The 23,348-nt window shown below is 43.4% G+C and overlaps 1 protein-coding gene across 3 annotated transcripts in view; it reads left to right on the forward strand.

The window, feature by feature from the left end:
* Positions 1–3,551: 3,551 nt before the first annotated feature.
* Positions 3,552–23,348, forward strand: part of syt7b (synaptotagmin VIIb) — a 111,499-nt gene continuing 91,702 nt past the window's right edge. The window contains exon 1 of one of the 3 annotated variants that reach the window (XM_037096226.1): positions 3,552–4,324. In XM_037096226.1, coding sequence (XP_036952121.1) covers positions 4,291–4,324 — 34 coding nt within the window. In that variant the 5' untranslated portion in view covers positions 3,552–4,290. The remainder of the gene's footprint in view (positions 4,325–23,348) is intronic. The other 2 variants (XM_037096225.1, XM_037096227.1) reach the window with 2 other exon arrangements.

Below are 23,348 nucleotides of genomic sequence, written 5' to 3' on the forward strand. Positions count from 1 at the left end.
TCCTCTTCGGAGAGTTTTATTTTGTAATCGTTAATTTCTTAGAAATTCTAGAATAGAGTAGATTCCTCCTTCGGGAGCGCCTTTTGTTATTTCATGTTCCTTGTTGTTTGTCTTGTTTGTCTGATGAAGATTTTCATAGTCATTTTGTTTTCATTCATCCTGGAGAATAACAAAATCAGATTAATAAAATTTGATTGTACTTTCGCCCAATCTGCAACTGAGTCCTATTTTCTGTCCAAGTCTGTCAGTTGTGAGGTCGCACCAGCTCTCTGAGCTTCTGACGGTGCTTTAATTTTCATCGGAGGACTATTTATTTTCAATTGATAGGTAGTTCATTGCAGGTCTCATGTTATAGCCCATTGCAGATCCCATGAATTCCCAAAGGACAAACCGCGGTGATCCAGATCGTCTAGAATGCTGAATGCTAAATATTCAGTGTTAGAGGAGAGACATTAAACACTGGTTGGATTCACATTTGCAGAGAATACCGTACTTTGTAAAATAAAATGTAGATGAATAGAGATCTCCTCACCAATCAGACAGATCATATACATGTCCTGCATACGAAACACGAGACTCCAAAAGACTTGCACTTGCAGGTGGATAAATTTTTCAGATGCGATTGCGAATAACTCACGGCACTTCAACGCTCCAAACACTTCACCGAAAGGGTGGCCTTTCACTGAACCACAGCTCTCACTTAGCTAATTTGCACTCTTTAGCAACAGAAGAAGGGAAATCTCTCTTCTGTTGTTGTGCTGATTGTGTTTAATTCAAAATCATGTTCACATTTTCTTGCCAGTGTGTGTTGATTGTACTGGATTTGCACCAGTCTGTGGACCGTCATTTCTTCCTCATTCATCGGGAATATGGACAGAATTAAATCCTTTCTCTTTGGTAATACACTGGATTGTATTTCATTTAATTATAAGATTTCAATGAGAAAAGAATAACCAATAATTAAGAACCATTTTGACATCTTGAAATGACTGCTTCTGATGCTTTTCGCTCTTGAAATATGAATACCTCATCTGTTAGTCCGCCACAGAAATCAACAGAAGTGGTTTTATGGGTGAGACGGGTCAAAGGTCATATTTCGCATCTTCTCTCTTTCTCTGACAGTGTGCATTTCACTGATGAAATAAAGACAAAGATGTTAACACACGTAAGCTCAACAATGACGTGTATGACGAATGCTGTTGTATTTGCTGGCCCTATAAGTATACTGCAACAATATGGCACTTTATTCCCAAAACTGCTGTGCACCAAGCTAAGCTGGGTGCCTTTAATGCTTTTCACAATAATGGCGTTGACTGTGGCATAATGAAAATCTTAAATTACCTGAAATCAGTGAGGGCTCACGCTTTCAAATAAAACAACTTCCCAAATCTTAGTGAAGAAATTACACGACGTCACCGAACCCCCCATCCCCCTCCGGAGGATTAAAGCGCGGCTCGAGTTATGTGTTGATGAATGTGTTGTTTTGAGTTCAGAGACGACACTGTGACAGGCTAATAAATATTCATCGCAAAGATAGTGTGGGGAAGAGGGGAGGGTGCGAGGCTGAGGGCTGACGCAATGCGAGGTTTGGAAGAGGAAAAGCTGTTTTTGTCGAAATGTCTGATACACAGAGGAAAGCATAATTTTTTTTTTTTTTTCCCAGAATGAATGCTCTGTGTATGAGAGAGATTAACAGATTCCTCACATGCCATGAGGTAGAAACAGCACAGGGCCGTGCCAGAACACTACCTGCTCCATACATGTGCACCAACATCACACAAGATGTCAAAGGTGCGATCACAAGAGAGGCGTCAGACAGAAGTTACAGGGGTGTGTGAGAGACTCACCATAGCAGAGCACTGAATTGGTGCTGAGCTATAAAATACAGTAATCCAAGATAAGGATGTGACAAATTGAAAAATGTTCTTTCCCTGAAATCGCCTTTTACGTTTTGTCAGTCAAGTCATTTCCGCAGATAAAGATTTCTTTGGGCTTTTCCCCATAAAATAACGCGCGTGGATGATTAATCGAAGCCTACGGCCAACTGCAGCCAAGATCCAAGAATGGCACTCAGTGGACTGCGTGCCTCCGAGCTGCCAAAGTCCAGCAGTACCCTTTAATTCAATCAAGCCTAATCCAATATCGAACAAAACATTTTTTATGAATCAGGGAGATGGATCTGCATCAGATTCTGCTCCCTCATAGATAACAGCAACCTCAGTATCTATGTTGATCCAGGCCGCTTCTGGGCTGAGACACATCCTACATCCAAGTTCAGTGGAAATCTGTTCAGTAGTTTTTGTTCAATCCTGCTGACAGACCAGCTGACCAACAAACTGACACAGGTGAAAACAGGTGATATGATTTAAGCGTCGTGTCAGCTTCTGGATCTTATTCATATTTTTTTGTTTGTTGTTTTGCCTTAAAACAGTTTACAAAACGTCACCACATGCGACGACTTCTATTTATAGAACCTTTGCAGAAGAAATGCAGAAACCACAGCAACATCATTATTAGATCTCTCTTCGAGGATCTAGTTCTTGAGTTCTGAGATCCCAAATTGATTTGAAAAGGTGTTTCTTGCACATTTTTTCAACATCTTCCCCGTAGCAGCTAAGCTGAGAGCGTCAGCACTGTGGAGCGGGTGCATGAGTTGGAGAGCCCGTCACGGGTCAAATCAATTTGGGAACTCGGGGGCTCACAGAGAATGCTTATCCATTTTGGTTGACGCAGCACCAATGACTGAATTTTCCTGTTTGGGTGAACTTTTCCTTTAAGCACAAAACATTCAAGCAATGGATTCTTAAAGCACTTCCTTGTCATTCTCAGATCTCCTGAGATAAATGCCTCTGTGTTCATCATCATTTATATATAGTTTGGTGTTTTGTTTTTTTTTGGATAACATGATGCCATTTTCCTTCCACTACATACATTTCAAGGTCACTAATGTCAATCAAATGTGATAAACTCCTCCTTTGAACAGTTGGCCTGTTCACAATGACCCCTAACTTTGACTCTGTATGGTGTATCTTACATACATCACCTGCTGGTTATATTCTTATGAGGGCAACGATCTCCCCACCAGCCTCGCGATGACTGCCACTGGTGGATGCGCAACACTAGAGACCGCCAGTGAGCCGTGCTGCACGCGCGGCTCCGGGCGGACGTGAATGGTGAGTAAATGCGCCTTATCGACTGCACGGGCCTATTGGCTGTAATGGCATGATGGTCGTAATGAAAGCACACAGGCGGCTCATGACATTGACACCGATGAAGAGCGTTAAAAGGGGGCTCAACACGTGAGCGACAGTTGGAAACGTGCGCCACAAGTTGGGCAGGTCGTGCGTAACGTGCGCAAGGGTGTTTTCAGATCAATCCCACTGATTATTGATTCCATATTGAAACGAGCATGGTAATGATGTACAAAGATGTTAGATTTAGTGTTAAAACGTTGAGTGGATGGCACTGCTGGTCACATTGCCAGCGTTTTTATCTTTATCTGCTGTTTTCACATGCGCTTTTTTTTCTCATGTCACAGAGCAGCGACAGGCTTTTATACCACACTGTGTGTACAAGAATGGAATCGGCTGTGTGTCATAATTAACACTATAGTCAAAATATATAAGGCTGGAAGCTGTGTTTCATGCTCACATGGGCGTTTTTCTCTTTGTAAATCTGAGCGATAATGGATAAGAAATACAGTGTCTTCCCCTCCTCTCAAATGTCACCATCGACGTGTAGTTTGGAAGTGGGATAGAAAAAAAACAAAAAAACACGCCGTGCTGTGATGTTGGACACGGGAACCTCTGATGAAACGGTCAACAGCTCCGAGGGCGCACGGATTCCTCGCCTCAGCTGAGTAGACGACCTCCTACCGACTTACTTCACGTCACCCCGCCCGTCTGCCTGCCGTCTCCTCCCTAAAACCTCCGCCAGCACCATCCCTTTGAGCGACTCTGGGCTGAGGGGAGGGGGAAAAGAAAAAGAGACACCGGGAGAGACGGAGAGGGAGAAAGTGAGAGAGCCAATATACACGCAGACTTCCAACATCACCTAGACTACCTGCTCCTCCGGCACAACAAGGGGAGGAGGACGCACAAGTGCAGGCGCGTCCACGCGTGCCAGCCGAACAAGACAATAAGCGGGCGAGAGGACCACAGATCCGAAATTGGAAGTGGGAGTTTATCTTGAGAACTCTTTGGAAAAGAGCACAGCTTCTTTCTCTCTGATTTTTTTTTTTCCCTGCTGCAAGAACAAGACAGCCTAAATGAGTACACGGTAAGAAGAGTCATGCATCTGAACAGAGAAGAAGACAACAGCAAAGGTGAGCAAAAAGATCTCAGCGGCCATCAGTGGACGCTTTCAGTCCAGACAGTGTGTGTGTAGTTGAAAAGCTCTCGCGTTGGTTGCCAGATGCCCTTGAGTTTGTCACGTTGATGTCAAGTAATGATGCTGGGGGTCATTCCAACAAGCTGCTGTGGTGCCTCTTGTCTGCCTCGCACGGCGGCAGTGAGAAGGGATGGTACACCCAAAGGTGGCAATGTGGTGACTGTCTGTGAGACAGACACACACACACACACACACACACACACACACACACACACACACACACACACTTGGGCACTTGTTGTGCTCGATCCGCTCGCTCTTGCACGAGGTGACCTGAGCATAAAACGCACAAGGTCATCCATCCTCGAGCAGCCCGCCGTGTTTCTGTGCAGCTGCGAGGTGCGTGTGTTTGTATTGTTGTCTGTGATTGAGTCGCCCTGGATGTGTGTATGCGTGTGTGTGCGTGTGTGTGTCCTCCGTTGTGGTCGGAGGGGAGAATTAGAGAGCAGACGGTGTGTAATGACACGAGCCTCCCATCAGGATAAGTAATGATGATGCCTCTGCCAGACAGAGCCATACTGGGTATTTTTACTCCCAATCTTCGGACCGAGGTCGAGGTCACCGGCTAACACCTGATGCTGAAGGAGATTCGCCTCTGAATGCCCGTCGACATGACGCAGCTCCTGTGTAATTATGCATTAAGTAAACACCAATAGGACTTGTCTCGTGTCCACCACACCCACATGGAGTAAGTCAAGCATCCTCTGACGACTTGACATGCAGCATGACCATCATTTGCACTGCTGCACCTGCAGACTTGTGTCAGATTCACCACTTTGATTGGAGGTCATGTATAAGAAAACCTCTTCAACTGCACATGCAGATGTAAAAAAACATAAATAATAAGTAAGATATCAGTAGAATCCCACATTGTTAGCGTTATCAATCTGATAACTGATCTATGTAAACTCTCCTTTTGTCAAATCTTAGCAGCTTGCAGATAATGATGTAATATTGCTGGCAAGGGGATACAACTTTCTTTTTTTTTCTCTCTCTTTTTTTTTAACGGGCAGCTGTCAAGCTTTATGGGCGGTTAATATCTTTGTTTTTACCAGCTGTAAGGCATGCTGTTTAGCGAGGAGTTCCCCATGTGGTGAGTGGTGCCGAGCACAGTGGCACACTGCGGTGCGCCCCCATCCAAAATGTCTTACGACCTCGTTGCCAGATATGGTTTCAACCAGGGACAAAAGATGAGTCACCATCTGCAACTAGAAGTGATTTCATGATTACATGACAGGCATGTGTGTGTCTGTTTCAGAGAGAGAGAGAGACACACACAGAAAGAGAGAGAGTGTGTGTGAATGTGAGAGGGAATGTGTGAGATTGAGGCTTGCAAGTCAAAAAGCATCAGTGAAAAGGTGAAATATAAGAGCCGCGCTGAAGGACAGGAGCTTCATTTTAAAAAGTACTGATGCAAAAGTTTTCTATAAATGCAGCTGAAGCAACTTTGACCACATCGCTACAATTATTAATAATATGATATACACAGAGAGTATTACAGCAGGCAATAACTTGATTGCTAATAGACATTTAAAGGTGCACTGTAGCTTTGGGGAAAACATTTTAATCAGAGGAAAAAGATCTTCTTCGACTGATTTACTTTCATACCTAACCACTCAGAAAACTCTCTCTGTTTTCACGACTGAGCAAAGTGACTAAACAAACTGACATAATCACGTGCTGTTTAACCTTGTTTATATGTAGCGTACCCTGCCACCTGCCATGCATCAAACTGTGCTCTGGGGGACCTTATTTTTCTCTGAGAATAGCAAAAGGAAAAAATGTACGTCTCTGAGTTTGTATTATTACCTCTTTAATATTGTAAATATTAAAATTCTGTGTTTTAATCTCTTCTCCAAAATGACACAATGCCCCCATAAGGAAACATGTCTTTAGTAAGTTTATTCAGACCCCAGCAGAAGAGAAAAACATACCATACAGTTTCAATAAAACATACAGGGCTAGCTGAATATTTAAAAATGCATAATATAGGAAAGTGCTGATTTTGATATTTTTAATGATCTACAAATAATTCACATTTAAACAGCGAGTTTATTAGACTCTGGTAAACCTCACTTGCAAGTAGATTCATATCATCAAGTAAAGATCCTTCTTTGACCAAACAAAAACAAACAGCTGTGGTGAAACACTTGAAGCGTGGAAGAAGAAGCCAGCTGACTGTTTTTATCTGTCTTTAAACGACGAGTCTGTCGCTCTGACGCAGCGTTCCCAGCAGTGTAACTTACTGTATGTGACATATTAAAGATGCCTGAAGTCCTGTAAGGCTATAGCCTGTTTTAACACTTAAACAGATGGTGTTTTAAGCTTCACGGCCATCTACTGTGTCAAACTGAATCAGAGCCACAGTTACCCCCAATTTTATAGCTCAGCGTCCAGCTTTAATTGCCATGTTGCGTTACCCTGGATACTCCAAGAGGAGATACTGAGGTGGAAATCTTTTTCTTTATTTTAAGATGAACAAAAGTGATTTTGAGTTATGTTAAAATAAACAAAAGTGACTGTGACTAAAATGTGCATCTGCAGGTGCATAAACACACCGGTGTAAATCCATTTCAGCCGTCGTTAGCTCGTGATCTAAGGCGAACAGGATGCTGTCTATCAAACCTGATGTGATACCCCAGAGAATGGTGAGATTCGTCTGGTCATTTACATTTAAGCTGGTGAGTTAAATCGCCTTTTTTTTTTTTTTTCTTCTCCTGTTGGCAGGAATGAGCTGTAGATTTAACTCCCTTACAAATTGTACCCATCTGTGAAGTGAGACATTGAGAATGAGGAGTAATCAATATGCCTGAGCATTGTGTTTGTTATCATGTGCTATGTAACCAAGTTTGTGTAAGAATCGGCCACCTGACGGATTCATACTCCAAACTAACTGGGGTAGCATTTTTAATCAGAAAGCTGGGGTGTCCACCCTGAAAACAAAGGTAAAAAATGAAATGCACAGAGTCTCAAGAGGTCTCTCTTTCAACAAAATGCTGACTAGCAAACTCATTAACATAATCAGTAATGTTAGATGATTAGCTTCCTTTGTAAGTTATTGCTGGATAGCCAACTTTATCATAAAAATCTGTTTGCTCCCTGGACATTTTGATCCCACGTGTATTCCATGAAGGCATGCCCCGCACTCTGCCTCTTTGTGGCTAAGCTAACCAACACCAACCAAACCTTTGAAGGCAATAAAATCTAGCTAATCAGAGGCAGAGCAGGGCCGGGTCTGCGTGCTAAGGGAATAAAAATCAAGTTTAACTCCTAGTTTAGAAGAATCAGCCTCAGATTTCACCACTTTCATCCCAGCAACACAAACCTTTGGTTTTCCTCTACTCTCTGGACGGTCCTACCTTCTTATTCTGTCACATAAAGACGGAAGACAGACCAGACATCAGAGTGAATATTGCAAATTGAGTTACAAAGTGGTGTCATGAGACATATTGTGTTGATAATAATAGGTAATTTGTCAATGTTTTAAACTATAATTCTTGCGTGTGGCTCCTTTAATGCCCGAGGCTCATGCAGCAGGATCACTTCGCTCGTGTGTCGCTGTTTACTGGATAATGAACGGCACGTGGTGCCGAAAAAAGCATTAGTACCCCACAGCAAGAATAATGATGCATCGGGCCAAGTTTATTCCTCTTGGTATCAGTTTTAACATCTGATCTCAGGGTAAATGCAGATACCGAGTACCAACACTTCTATGAGAACATTTTGTATGCATATCACAACAGCTGGAGCAGGAATGACTTGTGACATGCATCGTATAGTTTAACTGCAGATTCTTAATCGCCAGCAGGTGTGAGCACAAGAAAATAGTTGCCTGTCTTCATGTGTTAATTCACTAGAAGGATGACAGCCTGATAACACTTTATTCTGCTTCCTTCCCTGCTTATTTCTTATAATTATATATTTGACAGTTACGACAGTGTAGTATCATTAACAATACAAATGCGGTGGCCTTTAATTTTGTCAGGATGAAAAAAAAAAAAAAAATCCTGATGCTGTGGCGGCTTCTCATTCTGTTGTACTTATTCTAGAGGTGTCAATCCCACGACATTCACTGTTCAAAATCCAAAAGTGAATGGGCGACTCATTATGGGTCTGTTGTGTCTAAGGAGATTTCCTTCAGGCTGCTCTCGGCTATGCAGCGAGAATAGAATACATAGCCTGAAATCGACACAGTGTTATTATGTATTACTTTAGAAGAGTCTTTTTCCAGAAAAGATTTATGATGAGTGAGAGGAATGACTACATCATGGATCATGAGCAGAGATTTATGTGTTCGTGCGGCGGCGTTTGTCTGGCTCTTTATTGGAGTGTTGTTGTAATCTCTCCCGAGCAGGCCAGGTGTAAATGTCAGGTGTCAAGTAGGCCACGATGCAAGGTGCAAAAGAGAACCCTTATTAATCTGGCACGTCAGCGGTCAGAGATAATTGCGTAATATTAGTCGCATTCTGATTCAGAGGAAAACGTTTAATTAATGTTATGGTTCAAAACTAATGGGCTGGAATCTTATTAGTGGTTTGAGACAAGCAGCGAGAGTGCAGGGAGAGACCGAAGAGTAATTAACGGAGTTCTGAAACAAAGGTATGTGCATTCACAGTTTTAACTCTGAGACGCACTGTTGGGAAGCACGCCACTTAGATTTACACACTGGTGGGACAAGACTGTGGGGCCGTGAACGGGGGAATATTGCTCCGTTCTACTTAGCTGCGCGCATATTTACACCTGAGGAGGAGTGTGATAGAAGATCACATCAGAATGATAACTGAATAAGAAGAATCAGACAAGGAGGATGCCGATGCAAAAGAAGCAACGTGTCACAGAGAGAGGGACAGAGATGGGTTTGTGTGTGGTGAGCCGGGCTAGACAAATAAATTCTTCAGTGTTTCAGAAAACTGTCACATCGATTTCTTTCACGGCGAACCGTGTGAGATGAGAGGATCCCAAAACACAATGCCTTTTTTTTCTCTGATTAATGCGTCACACTGGAAAATGTGCGCAGAGTCGGCCGTCCGAGATTTGTGAAAAAAAATTGTTTTTTTTTTATTGCTGTCGTGGATCACTTCAGATACGTGTTTGCAAACATTCGCGCACAATATTCAGACTTTTTTGCCCTGACTCCGAAAAAGACTCCATTCTGACTGTGTTGTTTACATGGTGAATGCCAACAAAACATGCTGTTTATGTGGCCTGCATCGGATTCTGAATCCAACCCTTGCATCTTTTGTGTCCTGGATGTACAATCACAGCAACTGATTTATGTGGTTGTCTTTGGCCATGCAAAGTTTAGAAAATGTGTTCCCAGGTTCCCTGTCTTGAGTTTAGATTTGTCAATTTGTATGATTTGTGATCGGTTTGTCCGTCAAGGTGAGGGGCGTTACAACCTCTGCCAGCGCTCGATCCTCTGGTGATGCTGAGGTGCCGTCACTTCCCTGCTGCTACCCTGAGGTCTTCTTTTTGTAGAGGCTCCTGGTCCAGGTACCGTTTAAGATGATGTATTATGCTCTCTGCAAAGTAGCTGCTTGGCTATCAGTGTTAAAATGTAACTTTTGTTTTGATGTATTCACTTTTTTAGTTAAACTACACACACACACACACACACTCAGATATGTGTATGTTTAGGAGCACTAGGAGCAGGAGTATTTGTTTGATTCAAGTAGCACCCTTCAGTCCTTTTGGTCCTCTCTGGTTCGCTTCCTTTTTTTTGTTATTTGTAAATCTAACCTTTACCTTGACCAATCCAACAAAGGAAGAACTTTTTATTATCTATTTTAATCAAATCCATCTGGTTTTTATGTTGCCTCCCCTAGAGAGCTGGGTCGTAACAATACAGCATATCACGTCCTTCAATTTGCAGGGCTTGTTGGTCAACGTAAAAAACGGACGTCCTTGAAACGGAAGCTGTTTTGCCTGAAAACCCTTTTGACCATTTTTTAAACATTTTTGGAACTGTCCCTCACTTCAGCTCATCCGTTTTTTTATTCTGCCACATGATGAGGAGAAGTATTACAACAAAAAATACGGAGTTTTCTGTTCATATCTGTTCATTTTCTGATGATTTATGTCCCTAACCCTAAATCTGATCACTGGAAAGACAAACACATTCCAAGATTTAATGTACGTGTGTGTCTGTGTGCTGTGTTTCTGTGTGTATTATAGTTGGTTTTAAACTCCCCTGTGCTCTTACATAACTCTTCACAGCAGCATGCCCATGCCAAAGACAGCACCCTAATTGTTCTCTGCATGCGCTTTGCTTCTGCCTCTCCTCCTACTTGACCCTGTGTACCATCACGTCTGGGTTTTTTTGCTTTTTGCTTTTGCCTCACAATTATTGATAAGCAGCCGAGAACAAGGCACCACAGAGACGGCCAGAGACGGCGGAGAAGATCTTGGAATATCTGGATGAGGTTGCATCAAGAAAGTAGCCTACCGCTGTACCAACAGTGTGGGCTGAAAATGTTACTGGCAGATATAGGGGGCTGGTTGAGAAAGACAGAAATAGATAATTGGAGATAGAGGCAGAGAGGAAGAGAGGGAGGCTGTCTAGATTTTGAGCGAATATCTATGTTATGCCTCTGAGTTGTGAGTACTTTTGAAGAGGAAGCAGAAGAGAGAAAGAGACATACACTATGCCTTTTAATCAGTGAACTCATCAAAGCAACGCTGGTCTCCTGGTACTGTACATGGAGACAGTAAAGAGTAAAAACAGAGGAAAGAAGCATGTTGGATCTCCCTTTTTTTAAATGTACATACTGATTTATGCTTGAGGATCTGGAGAAGATGTTCTCTTGGTAAAACGATGAACACTACGACAGCACATTTGAGTTTCTTTACTCAACTAAATATAATCTCTTCCCGTCTGAACAGGCCGATGTCTCGATGAGCAACAGAAGGATGTGTAGAATTAACATACATGACAGATTTACTTGAGCATCATCTCGAGCGTGATGCAAACAACAAGACAATGTTTAAGCTTCACATGTTCTGTCCACACTTCACAGATCATGAGACGTCTGTGCACTGTCAAAGCACGTGCAAATGATGCTCATGCGATTGTTACCTCTATGGCTATTTTTATTTACCCCTGAATTTGGCGTTGCCAGTTCTCTTTCTGCTTCTTGCCTCCTGCTGGTTCCCACATAAAAGAAAAAGTCCAAATTCAAACAGCACAAAGACAAAAAGATATGAATATCATAAACTTGCGCTCTTCTTACAAGGTTCAGGTTTGTATTGATTGCGCTGGCTTTAAATCTGGAAAACTAAATGCCTCTTATTTATATATTCTTTTATGAGCGTCCATGTTCCATCAAAGCCATTATGTCTCTAAAGCCCCTGCAGGGCTGAGGCTGCACAAGCCACCTCTTTGCCTTTGTCAGCCACAAGGTTGTAATGCATGCAGAGGCCCATCCGGATTTCCATCCATCTTGCCAGTCACAGTGACAAACGCAAGACACGCAGAGGCAGGCAGGCAGGTAGAAAAACATAAAGTGAGATTTAATGTAAAAGCTGAAGTCAGACATCAAAAATGCAGGCATCGAAAAGAATCCAAACAAAAGAGCAACACAAAAAACGGAGGACAAACCTTATAGCCATGTGAAACAAATCAGAAAAAGAAGGACACACAAGGACTAGGGTCCTGACCCACAGATGACACATGAGGATAAAATCGACAAAATAAAACAGGAAATGTCCAAACCCAAAGATCCAAACCGCTACACGCAATGGACGATGCTGTGCCTCATGATGTACGTCCAATGCTGACAGTCAGTGACATTGCAGGAGCAGACTCACCACACTGCCGGCTCTGGCCCGCTCCCAACAAATTCCCATGTTTCAGTTTTATTGCAAGCTTTCACTTATTGAGGTCTGAGGACACTCAGCGCCTGTGTGCTTTAAAAGGTATTTCAGAGTCCACAGTAAATGACTGACAAGTAGTCTCCATGGATGAACCTTCATCATCAAACTGTCTTACAGCTGTCCGGATAAATGTACCACTCGCTGGGCTGTCGAAGGACTTTGCTTCTTTGGGGTTCAGCCGTTCTGGGTGCAATGTCAAAATCTTGTGTTAGACTATGCATCAGAATCAGTTTCTCATAAAACTGGGGTGAGGTACCGGTCATGCAGTTGCCGGGACTTGCTTGATTAGCTTGGTGGAGTTACCCTTAAACTGTAACCACAAGCGTTTTCTAACCTTAACCAAATGTTTATGTTGGCCTCTGCAACAGTTATTTGTAGAAAGTAAGAACTTTTCAATACATTGGCACTGGGAGAGTAAACGCATTATTAAAAGTAATACAAGTCAATCTTAAATGTTTTACCACAAAGTTTACGTAGAGTTGTCCAATATCAAGTTTCCAGTTTTGGCGGTGGGTTGCAAAGACCTGACCAACTCTGCCAGTTGACTGTTGGAGTGCTACATGCACCATATCTTGGTGCTGAAGACATTTCTTTTCTGGCCTCTCTGCCACTCGGGCACCCATCCTGCTTTTCTAACAGCTGAATGAACAGTAAGGCGTCTTGGATCAGGGCGCCCTTCTTACAGGCCATCTGATTGGCATTCAGTGTTGACCTCTTGAGCTACTGGCGGAACAAAACCTGCCAGAAAAACCTGCTGTCAGTAACTGAAACTGGTGATTATTTTGATAGATATGTGGGAGAGGTCGGACAGAAATTTTTGGGACTCCTGTCTCAACCCACAGTGGCCTTGTGTGACTCTGAAAATCTCTCAGGATGAGTAAGGCAGAGTTCTATTTGTGGTTTGTACTCCTGCCCAGAATGATTGCTTAAAAGAGGGAGCAGTGTCGCATCAAGAGTGAGGGTGCGACTTGGCTCCCTCCATACTATTGAACAGATCACAAAAATTAATAGTTTAAGTGGTGGATTGATTGCCGGCTGATGGAAAAACATTTGCCAAGCACATTTCTGCAAGGCTTTCTATGTCTCTCTTGTCACAACACCGTGCTTGTGCTCTGGTGGTTAAATTACCTGTTTTGGTTGCATCAAACACGGCTGGAAAAGTCTCCCTTAAATCACCCAATTCTGTCTCCACAAACACAGCTGGAGAAGGCCTGACTTTCGTTTAAGATGTCTGATTTGGTCAGAACAAACATGGCTGGAAATTGCCCAGAGTTATCTTGAAACATACCAAGTGATATCACGCTTACAAATGCAGACTTCAACTGTAGTCGTCTGTTTGCCTGCAGCTCCTCTAATAACGGGATAATATACATGTAATTTGAATGGGATGTGTCACGTTTTGTAGAAATGTCAATATAGTACATAGCCTATGCCACATACAATATTGGAAGTATCTGCAGCTTGGAGAAACGCTAACCCCCAACATTTTATCCTGGACTATGGATGGATGGATGGATGGATGAAAAAGAGTGGAAAATAAGAATAGGAAATAATACAGATAGAAGACATGTGCGCCACACCTCAGCTGAGAGAGGCGAACAGGATATTATAAGAACAGATATCAGCAGTCTAGCCAGGAACAGATGGTGAGACAGAGCTACGCACAGACAGGATCTTCCTGCCAATACAGGACTGACAGAGAATAGTGTCAGCTCGTACATGCACAGACACACACAAACACAGACTTTGACGTGTAAGTCTTGATGAGGGAGCGTCGGCGATCTCTGAGGCTACATCGCTGTCACTGTCGCACCCCCAGCCCCTCATTTCTTCCCTCTTCCCTGTTCGGTTTCCTCTCCTTTTCAGTGCTTTACCAACCCTCATCTACTTCCACTTACTCTCTCCATCCATCCTCCAGTTTTCTTTATTGTATCACTTTGAAATGTTATGGTAATGCATTTGAATTCTAACAAACCCTGATGCCCGACTGATACACTGCACTTTCATTCGATCCAGTTGTGGATTCCTGTTCCCGGCACAAACATTTACGTCCGACTGGTAAATTATTCATTACAGGTAGTAGAGAGGCAATATAATTAAATAAGCTGATGCAAAGAAGCTCTCCGGGACTATTAAATGTAGCACAAATGTTGAGTTCACAGTTAATTAAGTTTATACTTTGTTTGATGCACATCAGACCTAACCTAAGCATCGGCCATAGAGCTAGACGTTTGTGTCCACATAGTACCAGGACGCTTCCTGGAGGCCTGTCCCGCTCAGGAGGTGCGGACCCTGTGGGGAGGCCCGCTGTGTTTACCTGCTGCAGTCCACCTTCATGGCCTCCCAACAAATTCCAATAGTTAGATTATTTTCTCAAGCGCTCACTTACTGCGTTCTGAGGACACTCAGCAGATATTTTGGTTTTAAAAGGTATTTCAGGGGGCACAGTAAATTAGTGACAAGTAATCTCCACGGATGAAACTTCGACGTCAACCTCCCTTACACTTGTCTGGATATATGTGTGCCTCCGGCTTGTTGAAGGCCTTTGCATCTTCAGTTTCAGCTTTTAAAGGCACAATGTCATTTTTTTTTTTTTTTTTTTTTGTCCTACATTTATTCACCAGAATCAGTTCCTGTGAAATCTGGGGTGAGGTACCGGTCATGCAGTTGCCGGAACTTGCTTGATTAGCTGCAGAATCAAGTTATCATCGGAGTCACGTCATCACCTAAATAACTCCCCATTATGTGCTGTTTGTTCTGGCCTCGGGCTTACAGGGGTCAATAACTTCTCAGTCATTGCACTTTCAGACTAATGTAGTAAGTATACAGTATATTTGTCATTCATGGGTTGTAATTATCGGTTACTTTATTGCCTATTTTTTTGAGGAATGGATTCATTGTTTAGTTTGTAAAATGGGGGCTTGTATAATTACTCAAATTCAAGAAGCTGGATGATTTGGAATAAGAGGATAGTTGGCCTCAGTGACTGATAACTGATGATAACCAAAATCAAATGTCATCTTAGTTCATTACGACCAAGTTCATTTTTTTCCTCCCGTTCCGATAATTATTCTGTCTGACTGCCTCATTTTTCCCAGGAGATTTCGCGCTTGGCGGCAGAAGGAAAAGCTTGAAAGTTTATAGGGAACCACTCTGAATGCTGATGGTGCCATTGTTCTCTAGTTGTTGCAGTAATTGTGCAATCAACATGTACTTCACAATTCAATCGGCAATTGATTAAGCAACCTTGTTTCGACTCTTCTGTTGCGACCATTCTTTCCTCCTCTTTGCCTTTCCTGCCTCATCCTTTCATGAAACAGAAAAAAGCCCTCCTGCCCTGCTTTTCCACACAACAGCACTCTGTAGTGTCTGAGAATTTGAGCTTCCTCCCGCTGCCAACCTTCAGCTGCCAGCCTCACTCTGCTCTGAGGCCTGGCGATCCCAAGTTCTGTTTTTTTTTTTTCCCCTCCCCAACTGCTGAAAGCAGCGGTCTGAGTTGCCGGATGAGGTGGCTTGCCTTGGATGGAGCCCTTAAGGACGATGTCTGCTGAAGCCTTCAGCGCCCGGTCACTGTGCGGCCGCTGCCTTCGTCTCAGGGCCGCTGAACAGCAGCTGAAGATTTGCTGCAGCGTTCTCGTCCCGAGGCACAGAGGGCATGGAGTTGACTCAGCCTCGCTCCCGAAGAACAGACTGGACCGGCTGTTGCAGAGGCAGTGAATTAATTGAGGACAATTCTAGAGAGCTTGCATTGAAATGGACTTCTCGCACCAATTTCCCATCTGTTGCTTCAGTTCTTCTGGCACGTAGCCTCCATGATTTTTCAGCACATTACTCTTTTCCTTTGATATACCCTGTATTTGTGTACGACCCATGGATTCCCTCAGTTGCCTTTATTGACTCCAAATATGTATCCTCTCCTCCCGTCTCTCATCAGTAGTCTGCTCACTCTTGGTGGGCAGCTCTTACTGTCTGTTGTCTGTGTGGCCAGCACTGTGAGATAGCGCTGTCTTTCTTACAGTGGATGCAGTGGATTTGTGTTTTCAGGGAGACAAAGTAAAGCAAGAAAGGTGAGGTATAAATACACATGTAGAATATGAAGTGCTTTTTAAAAGCCTGGTAGGACCTGCACAACCTCCCCATACAAGCCGTCCATATTTTCCATTACAACCAAACACCCACCACCTGCTCGCTGCCACTGATGAATGTAATTGCCATATTCTTGTTATCAGCTATCTATACAGTGTTCCCTCCGCGGGGGAATGAGATGAGTGAAATATGAGTGTGTGTGTTGTTTACAGGTTAGCATAATGGCGGGTCCCGTCGCTGTGTAAACGATGTTTGCTCATGCATACGCGCGCGTCGCCGGCTGCAATGATGTGTGACATCGTCTGCATCACTTTCTGTATCAAACGTCAAGCTGATGTTCTCCTGCTCCAGCCTCCCTTCTGCGCCCCTTCTCCTTCCATTTCCTCTGCCTCTGCTTTTAATGGATTGTTTGTATTTCCCCCGTATGTCTAAAGCCATCATACATTTCAGAATGCTTAAATTATAGTGATGGAAAGTGGCCACGGTTGGAGAGGGGCGGGAGAGGGGGAGGATTGAGAGCTACGATGGCACTCCATTGAGGATTTTTGGAGAGGGGAAAAAAGAGGAGGTTGTTTTGAGAGTAAGTACGGATAGATTGAAGAAACACAGGAGTCAATATATCTGCATTCATCCAGAGTAGGAAAATACAGAAAACAAGCCCAAGGCTGGGCCAGCTGAGACCCTAAATATGCAATAGTTCTGCTGTCATGCACTGCCGAGCCCAGACATTTTTACCTCTCCCAGACAGACACAGTGACGGGGGATGAAACCGTGTTAGAGGTCCGTCTGAAGCAGCACATGCAATCAACATGTGAATCAACATGTACTGATGTGTGACCATTCTCCCGACCAGGGTTTAACAGGGGTCTGACACTGCTCGGCTTGTGCATGAAGAAATGATTGCTTTGGGTTTCATGGGATTACTAGAGCTATACTTTATGCCCGGGTACAACGTATGCACGGTAATGCACTTTTGGAAGTCCGCTCAGGCGTCTCTCTCCACGGTGGCATTCTTTGCCCCCATCTAGTCTGCTCATTTCAAACCCATCAAACAAACCCCATCTGAAAGGGTGGAGCATGTTGTGTTCTGTAATCTACAGGTACACGGTGAAGCCGACTGTGAGGGAAATTAAATTTGAGCGCTAAGTACAGAGGAAGACCAACAGGCTACTACTTTACCACCTGTGCAATATGCTCACAGTCACAGCATGATGGCACAGCTCATCTAAACACGAAAAGTAAATGCTGGATGTCGCGTCCATACTTTTAGAATGTCAAAAGTATGAAAGTGCAGTAGCGATGATGATGGGAACAACAAGGCCGCACTCACACCGCGCAATCTGTACCGTGCCCAAGCATGTTTGACCCACAAAGTCCAAAAGTCCAAAGTCTGCACTCAAGCAAGGTACACTTTCTTGGTCCTGCTGCAGCGTGATACTGCTGCTCATGCACGAGCACGAGCAGGGGTTAGCAAAGTGGACATGAAGTATAATCATGCACACTGCACCACCTTGCATAATCAAGAAACTCAAAATAAGCAACAAAAAAAGTCAGTGAAGTCATTAATTGCATTCCATTAAGTGGTTATTTAGACTCAAGACCCCAGGCCATACATGTTAATGTCACAGAGGCCCCAGAGGGAAAGTCGTCAAAATTTATCCTCTTGAGAGCATGAGTGTACAAAATGTCGAGGCAATTCAGCCAGCGGTCGTTGAAATATTTCAAGGGCAAAGTGGTGGACCGGCTGTCACACTGACCGACCGACCGACATTACCGAGCTGCAAATGTTGTTAAAAAATGTATGAGAGAGCCATTGGAAAAAGGACGGGGAGAGCATCAGATTTATGGAGAGCTACAGAGAACAGGACGTAAAGAGGGAAGTTCTGGGGCCGATCAGTGGGTTTTTCTGGCTGTTTACTTGGTCGGATGGACCGGTTGCTGGAGGTTATAGAGTAACAGAGGAGGAAACCAGACAGCTGGGTACAGGCCCAGTCAGTGTTTATTTATAAATAAATGCTTTGAATAATTTAGAGGAACCATCGAGAGACCACGTGGGCTACTCACGAATTGGATAAGCAGTCGGATACAAATCCTGAATTTGCTCTCAGGTTTGTCATGTCCTCAAAAAAAAGAAAAGTGCACCTGAGGAAGAGAAGCTTTATTGGGTGGGGGGGGACATACTCAGTCAATTTCCCCGACAGAAAGCAGACAGATATTATGAAGATTACCTCAGATAGCATCACCAGACTACAGTTTGTCCCCTATCTTCCTAAAAACTCTGCCAGCAAAAAATGTTGTAAGTAATCTCCCTATACATCACTTCTCACCCCTGTCTCGCCTCTTTGTGTCTCTCTCCATCTACATACGCCACTGTATTTCCACTGTCTGCTCCTTGGTGATGCGGTGGCACCGGAGCCCAGAATCGTAAAAAAAAACAAAACAACGGATCGCAGGAGCACAAATCAGAGGCAGAAAATGAATGGCAAAAAATAGCAGAAGAGAAGGAGTGAGCCACTGTGCGACGGTGAACCTGTGTGTGAGGGGAGCAGCAGATGTGCGCGCTGCCTGATGCGTTAGACGGGAGGAGAGCAGCATATGGAAACACTATAGAGGATAAACCGACGGATAGACAAAAGGTGAAGAGGCAGAATGAGCTGCTGTTTGTTGTCTTTTCCTTTAGGCGCACAGCTGACAGGTGCGTGGAATACAGCATGAATCTCTGTTGCAGAGCGACGCAGATATTCCCCCGTCAGGCCACCTGACAAACGAAAACACACGTGGAGTTAACACTAAAAGCAATGTGGCCGCGTCTAAGTCAGTGTAGACAAATCCAGTCTGAGAGTTGGTGTTTCAATGCGACTCTCTTGGTTGTAGCCTTTGTTTCGGGGGGGTGGTGGTCCACCCTTACCCCAAAAAACCGAGTTACAACTTGTTGCATCATCCATCCAGATTCGCTTGATGAAAACCTTTGAATCACTTGTGTTTCATGTTCATGTTCATTTATCAAACAGCTCGGCTTCAACACTCCCAGACACTTGAGACGGTGCCTTGGTCGGCTCATAGCCGACTGTACATTAGTTAATAAGGGAAAAGTGTTTCAACAGGGCTCGGTTTTACATCATCGATATGTAAGTACAGTATAACCTTCACCAGTAGGTTGTCAGACTGCACGGACAGACACTTGGGCGACAAACGTTGTGTATCTTAAAGCCAAAGCGCTACCAGTGGTCAGAAACTTCTCAGGGAACAAATCTCAAAGACATATGGGGCTTTTCCATTTCCACGTGCTGCCACGGCCAAACTCGCTTTAACTCGTCCCCACAGCCCAATCCCTCAGCAGGGATTCGCTTTTCCACAACAACAGGGCTCTGTGCTTGTCAGTCTTTAACTAATGATGGACTTGTCTTGTGTAGTTGTCAACAAAGTATCTGTAAATACTCTTCCTCCCCACCGTGTTGTCGAAGAAAAGCCGCCAGACAAAGTTCCACTAACTCTGGTTTAGACAAGTTTCGTTACTATAAATTCCTCACAGAAACGCTTTCGTTGTGAGGCGGCGAAATTGGGAAATGTCAAGTTTCATCAACAAGAAGTAGTAAGCAGATGTGTGACTACAGAGGGCACAGGAGAGAAGACATTCAGTTAGAAGTTGCAGTTACAGAGACAGGGCGGTTGTCACGGGTTGGTCGTGAGACAGCATAACAGCCAGCTTGGATGTGGGGGCATGGGCGCCTTGGGCCCACTCCGGAGAGAGTAAACCCGGGCGTGACTTGGCTTAAATTTCTGCGGGTGAACTGGTAATGGAAAAGCATTACATGCCAGTGGGAAAGCCCCAACATGGTCCTCGCTACTCAGTCTGTTCATTAACAGTCACCGAAATTACAGTGCAAATAGTTAACTTTATGTTTTTTGCAAAGTAGCATTATCATATCTAGTTATATGCTATTAGCATTAGCTTAGTTTGATGTCTACAAGCCGGTCTGCATACAACTTATTAAAGTATAAGAAATGTTGCCATTTCAGGACGTGCAATAACAAAACAATACGATGTGTTCCCATTCCCGTTTTTGCCAAGACTTCTAGGTCATCTTAATTTCCCCCCTCTGTCTCCCCCGTCCCGCTGTCTCTTCTCTTTACTCGCTTTCTCTTTATCTCTCGCTATCTCTCGCGGCTCTTTGCTGAGTCACCTTGCATGTCTGAGTAATTATACCCACCCACGGGCACACACATGCACACCAATGCAGACATAAACAAACGTATCATACAGGATATATTTATTCATAGTGACGGGCAAAAATGTTTAAATAAGTAAATGAAAGTTGAATTACTGTCATGGAGAAACGTCTGAGTCTTTGATGTATGAGTGTGTGATGTAACTTAGGAGGCGTTCAGACTGAAAGCAGCCCTGCAGTTAAAACTTAGTAGGCTGTGTTGGTGAGATCATAAAATATGATCCATTGAGGTCTGAGGAGTTACATAATTTTGAATCCTAATTAGATGCCAAGATTTGGATTGTTATGACAATCACAATGATGTGATGGTACATTTTTTTTCAACAATCAAAAGGTGTGTGGGGCCTAACTTCTTCAACAGTTCGTCCTACATGTATTTTATTAGCCAACGCAGCACAGCGCAAGAATGTGTGAGTCATGAGCCAGGTTCAACTTTTTAGCCAGCACGCGCTGTGTCAGCATCAAGTCAACACAGTGGTCTTGTTAAAATATCATGGGGGTTGCTTTGTTTTCGTAGAAAAAAAGCAAGCTTTTCCCTCTTTCATCTGCCCGGTCACCATAATAAATGTTGGCAATGTATGTTTCTGCAAGCCACAGACATGTTAAAAGTCATATTCATAACATAAGTATGCAGGCACATCATTTTTTCAGCTTGTAGAGAGGTGCAGAATATTTTCCTTCAACATCATTAGTGTGAGTAAATCATTTTACAACGTTTGTTACAGTTGGTTTCAGAGTCAGCCATGGCTTGTGACCCAACAGTGTCTGTTTCTTCAGTGAACAAGAGTCTTGGAATTTGCCGCAGCAGCTCTACTGGCTCAGCGTTAGTTGGCTAATGTTAGTGACATAAGCATTTGCTAATGTTTTACTAGCATCAGCAATGTTAGTGTTTGCTAGCTAACAAATTTCCCCGTCTGCGGGAATATTAAAGGATTTTTGATTTCTGATTCTGATAGCTAACATTATCAATGTTATCTAGCAAACGAGCCACATGAGGGGGCAGATGATTTGAACAACAGCAGTGTTGTAACATGAGTGAATGAAAGCGAGGGCATGGGATGCCACATTTGGTGGCTGATTGTTAAAAAGTTGGCATTTCCTGATGTTGTAGCTCGATGTTTCATCAGGCTGAGTTTTTTCATGGTTGGTCTGATCAGATTTAGGCACAAAAACCACTTGGTTAGGGTTTGTTTGTTTGTTCCTGTTACCTCAAAATTGCCTGTAAATTGTCCCTGAGGTCCCCTCAAAACCATTCAATGATTTCTCACCTACAAACGTTAAAACAAAAATATTCACTGTTTCGCTCTTATAAATGTTAAAATGCACTCTCGACAACTGTGGTCCCTGGTTTTAGAGCCCTGTTGTCTGTTAAGCTATCACCATTGCCTCCACCCCCCAGTATGAATGTCAGGTCATAAACATGTGATGTGAGCTTGACATGACACATACAGAAATGTCAAAATGTCAACATGGTACGTTCAAATGTCAAAGTATTGGTGGTTTTATTTATCATCTCTTTAGGTGCTGTGTTGTTGGTTCAGCATTAGCATGGCAGAATAATGACATTTATATACATTTTATGCTCCAGTGTCTTCAGTATCAGTGCCCTTGTTTGTCTCAATGGAGCAAATCCTGTGCCGTCCACTGACCCACAGCTCTGGGAAAAAAAAAAAAAAAAGGAAATCATAGTTAATATCCAGCAGATTCATGCACTTAATGGCAAGGTGCATTAGGTTACCATTGTTCTGCCCCCGGGTGTTGCGAAGTAGAGCTCAGTTGGAAGAGCTTGACTTCTCTTATGAATTAAATATGACATATTAGAGAGTGCATTGAATTAATTATGACAAGGGATTTCCAGCTTGATTCCAATATTAAAACGGCCTACCTTTAATAATGACTAATTATTTACAGGGCGCCACAGGGCCACGATTTCACAGAACCAAATCCAGATGAGTCAGTCAGAATGAAACCCTTCTCTGCCTCTTTACCAGGCTTAGAAATTTATAGAGATTTCCACACGGCATTATGTTATAGAGCCACTTAACCACTAACCGTATATTTTCCACATTTTTCAAAAAGTAACTTTAACCCTGGAAATGTCCTCTTATTCCTCACAGGCTCTTAGTGTCATATATTCTGTATCAGCTTGGTTCAGAGGAGGCTTTAGAGTTTGCAACATACTAAAAACAAAGGGAATATAATGCAGCAAATTAATTACCTAACAACATCAAAGAAAACCATTTACAATCACTTACCTCCTTAGAAACAGGGGAGACTAAAGATCACTACAGTGGCAGCCCGCCCCCACTATTCCTCTGCCATCAGTATGACACATCCAACATTTTAAAATTACACTTCTTCAACAAATGAGGTCAGTGTCGCTCGGCTCCCCACCTCCAGACAATGGGCCAATCGCCAACCCAGTCAATCAGGCTGCTGTCTGTCCGCACACACACACACACACAGGATGCACAGCGGTTATTCTCATTTTTTTTTGTCCTGAAAATCCTACTCCAATGTTTGTACTTTCAGCCATAATGAGTTCCTGCCTTCTAAGTGTGAAATCTATCATCATATTCAGCTCCCCACGACTGAAAGAAAATTGTAATCTCTCGTAGTTTATGGTAGTGTAATGATTGAGAGAGACAAGAAAACAGCAGGTCTAAGTCATGGACGCAAACAGAGCTGTGCTACTGCGACGATGCTGTGTTTGTGTGTCTGTACGACAGCTCACAATGTGGCATTTTAAAATGACACACTGTTTCCAGAAAC

This window comes from Acanthopagrus latus, chromosome 4 (assembly GCF_904848185.1).
Source record: "Acanthopagrus latus isolate v.2019 chromosome 4, fAcaLat1.1, whole genome shotgun sequence".
NCBI classification, from domain to species: domain Eukaryota; kingdom Metazoa; phylum Chordata; class Actinopteri; order Spariformes; family Sparidae; genus Acanthopagrus; species Acanthopagrus latus.